This window comes from Poecilia latipinna, unplaced genomic scaffold (genome assembly GCF_001443285.1).
Source record: "Poecilia latipinna isolate Pla-1442-1.1 unplaced genomic scaffold, P_latipinna-1.0 Scaffold2028, whole genome shotgun sequence".
Taxonomy (NCBI): Eukaryota; Metazoa; Chordata; class Actinopteri; order Cyprinodontiformes; family Poeciliidae; genus Poecilia; species Poecilia latipinna.
In genome coordinates this window covers 76,247-79,401 of record NW_015114644.1, presented here as the reverse complement: position 1 = coordinate 79,401, position 3,155 = coordinate 76,247, and the positions used below count along the sequence as shown (strand labels likewise).

General features: G+C 47.2%; 1 protein-coding gene across 1 annotated transcript in view; it reads right to left on the bottom strand.

Annotated features, from left to right (window-relative positions):
• Window positions 1-1,766: 1,766 nt before the first annotated feature.
• Window positions 1,767-3,155, bottom strand: part of LOC106935812 (synaptophysin-like) — a 14,573-nt gene continuing 13,184 nt past the window's right edge. Inside the window, exons 8-9 of the mRNA XM_015016499.1 lie at window positions 2,273-2,353; window positions 1,767-2,193 (exon numbers count right to left, since the gene is read on the bottom strand). Of these exons, the coding sequence (XP_014871985.1) occupies window positions 2,288-2,353 (66 nt within the window). The 3' untranslated portion in view covers window positions 1,767-2,193; window positions 2,273-2,287. The remainder of the gene's footprint in view (window positions 2,194-2,272; window positions 2,354-3,155) is intronic.

The window sequence follows — 3,155 nt, the reverse complement described above, 5'->3', positions numbered from 1 at the left end:
ATGTTAGCTAAAAGGCAACTAGCTAATGTTAGCTAACAGGTGACTAGCTAATGCTAGCTAAAGGGCGACTAGCTAACACCAATACAGCACCGTAAGCTTGTTAACTAGCAGCCTGTAGGCTACTGAGGTTGTCTGTGTTCAACACTGGGTAGTACTTGTTACATTCACTTGAGTAACTTTTTTGGAAAAAAGGTTCTTTAGAGTAGTTTTACTGCACTGTACCTTTTTCTTTTACTTGAGTAATATTATTATTATTGCTGCGTAGATTCATTTTGCCCCCCCGTTAAACTCGTCTGTTGCCGGGCTGGATAAACAACATTTTTATAACATCTCCAGGTAACAAAGTCTCTGCCCCTTTAACAGTCAGATTCACTAATGGTGAACCTACATGTGGATAAAGCAGCGCCACCCAGTGGACACATTGAACTATGTCTGTCTGTAATGACACGGTCGCTCTGGATCCGTTCCGGTTCCGGTCCTTCTCTTCGTTCATTCATCTTTTGGGTTAATAAATACACTGACCGTCAGCAATTATCATTTATTGAAACTTCACTGAAGAAACAGGGAGGGGAGGGGTCTCCATGGCAACAAGTCACACAAACACACATCACTGTCAATACCATCGCCATGGTTACTGATGCTGGGCAGTACTTCATCTCACAGGAAGTTACATCACAGAGCCCAAGAGGAGAAGCCATGAGGATGAACAACTGAGGAAGAGGAGAGCATGAAGAAGGAGACGAAGAACAAAGGGAAAAGAAGAAATTGATAAAATGATGCACAGAAGGTGAGGGAGAGGAGGAAAACATATCTGATGAAGCACTGACATGAAATGATCTCACACACACCTGAACAGGAAACAGGAAGTAGAATCACACTGATCTGCAGTTACTGAACAACACAAAAAGAAAACACGTCACCATGCAGAGGAGGATACCGACGCTAGAAACAGCTTCACATTGAAAAAACAACCCAAGAAGAAGAAGAGGAGGAGGAGGAAGCATCAGAGTTTTCAGGAGAACGTTCCAGAGAGAGCTGTGATTGGCTGAGAGCAGGGAGTCGCTGAAGACTTCTGGAGGTCTTCATCCTTCAGAAGGTCTCACGTCAGATGCATTACCAGGGAAATTCCTACAAGCGCAGCAGCTGCCTGAAAGTCCAACATGGCCACCAGAGGAAGAATTCATCTGACACAAGAAACTGCTGAGTGAAAATAATCACTGGTTGCCATGGTGATTCCCTCTCTATCTGGGAGTCTCCAAGCAGCAATTTTCATTAGACAGAACAGACCAGAGCTTCGTCTCAAACCAACGTTCACAAAGGATCACGTGGAGAGCTGATGGGTTAAACCGGCAGAACCTTCAGGACCAGTTCTGAAGGTTCTGGGTGGACGTTTGGTCCCTCAGATGGACATCTGGGGCTTCAGAAGGACGATAGGGCCCTCAGATGGCCGATTGGGTAAGATGGACAATTGGGCCCTCAGATCAAATATTGGGCCTTCAGATGGACGATTGGGCCCTCAGAAGGATGTTTGGACCTTCAGACATTTCTTCAGCAGGAATGTAATAGATAGCTGCACACAGCTTGTTAATTGGACTTGCAATGACAGGAAGCCATTTTGGATCTAGTTTCCATGGACGCCACCATGCCAGCGTCCAGGCTGCATTCGCTACAAGTCCAGACTGACATCACTTCCTGTGTGGGTATTTACATGCAGCAAGACAAAGAGCTGGGAGGCGATGCTGGTGGACCGGCGGCTCATCGTTTTCTATCCGGATCTTCGTTTGGTTCTGATCTGAACCGGATCGTTGAACCCAGTCTGAACAGCATTGATTGGCAATTTGGTTTTTGGGGGCATGGCTTATTGCAACAAGAAATCCCATGGTCCAATAGGAAGCGAGAAGAAAGGGTTGAGATTATATATCTGTTCATAAGTGATATCTATACAACACAAACATACATTCTGTCCACAAATACAGACCCGAACATGAAGATCAACCAGAACCTCTGGGTTCTACTCAGCACTGCTTGGTCTAGTTGTGGGTTTCTCATTTAGATTCTCTTTTCGTCATTTACACACTGATTCACAGCAGTGAACATTTATCCCAACCCCGCCCAGTAATGTCGCAGGCAGACTGGAGTGTTGCATTGTGGGTAGGTTGCAGGCGACCCACTGCTGGTTCACTCCGGCACTTCCTGTGACAGAAACACCAACATCAGGTGATGATGTCCGGTTAACATCCAGCCTTCACTCAGCAGCATCGCCTGGACTCACCTGCTTCCTCTCGCCTCACATCTGATTGGAGAAGGAGGTGGGCGCCCCCTGCTGCCCGTAGCCTTGACCGTACTCAGCCTCCTGGTGACAGAAACACAGAGATCCAGCTCAACATCGCACATTCATCTAGTGGACATCGTGTTGGGAACCAGGATGACTCAGAGGTTCTCTGATGGATGTGGAGCCCCCTGGTGTCCAGGAAACTCACTGCTATGGTCAAGAACCCAGAAGATAATCAGAGTTTGCCAACAGGGAGCAACATCAACAGCCATGTCATGTTCTTCTGATGCTCACTTTGACCTCCAGCAGCATCTCTTTTCCTAAATACTTTAGGTTGCCACCATGTGATCGATGTCCGACGAGGATATGGAAGCTTTTGAGTTGCAGATGAAGATGAACCATCAGACTTTTCGTCAACTCATTACCAGACAAACAGGATGGTGGAGAACCAGCAGGTCCAACTATGATCCTTTGCATCCTGAAGGCGGGCGTGGTGCCAGGTTTCCTGGTGGGATGCTGCAGCTGCGTGGAGCTGATGTCAACATTCTGGTGACATGACATCATTTCCCTCCTGGGTGCCACGAACCTGCAGCCCACAGACTCTCACACACTCGGCTGTACTTGTGTACAATAAGGATGAGATTCGGCTAAGCCAGTCACAAAGACGTGCAGCAGCTAGACTGCCAGTCTAGGTATGCGGTGGCTGCCCTGGTGGAGAAGAAATGGGGTGAGCTGCCCTATTGGCTCATCAAACTTACTGGCATCTTTTTGGATTGTGGAAAATGAAGGAATTTGTCATGAGACATGTAGGCAATTGGTACCATTGACCCTACATCACTTCCACATTCTCTTAAGATAGGTTCCTGGTCAAGTTTCTAGGGGA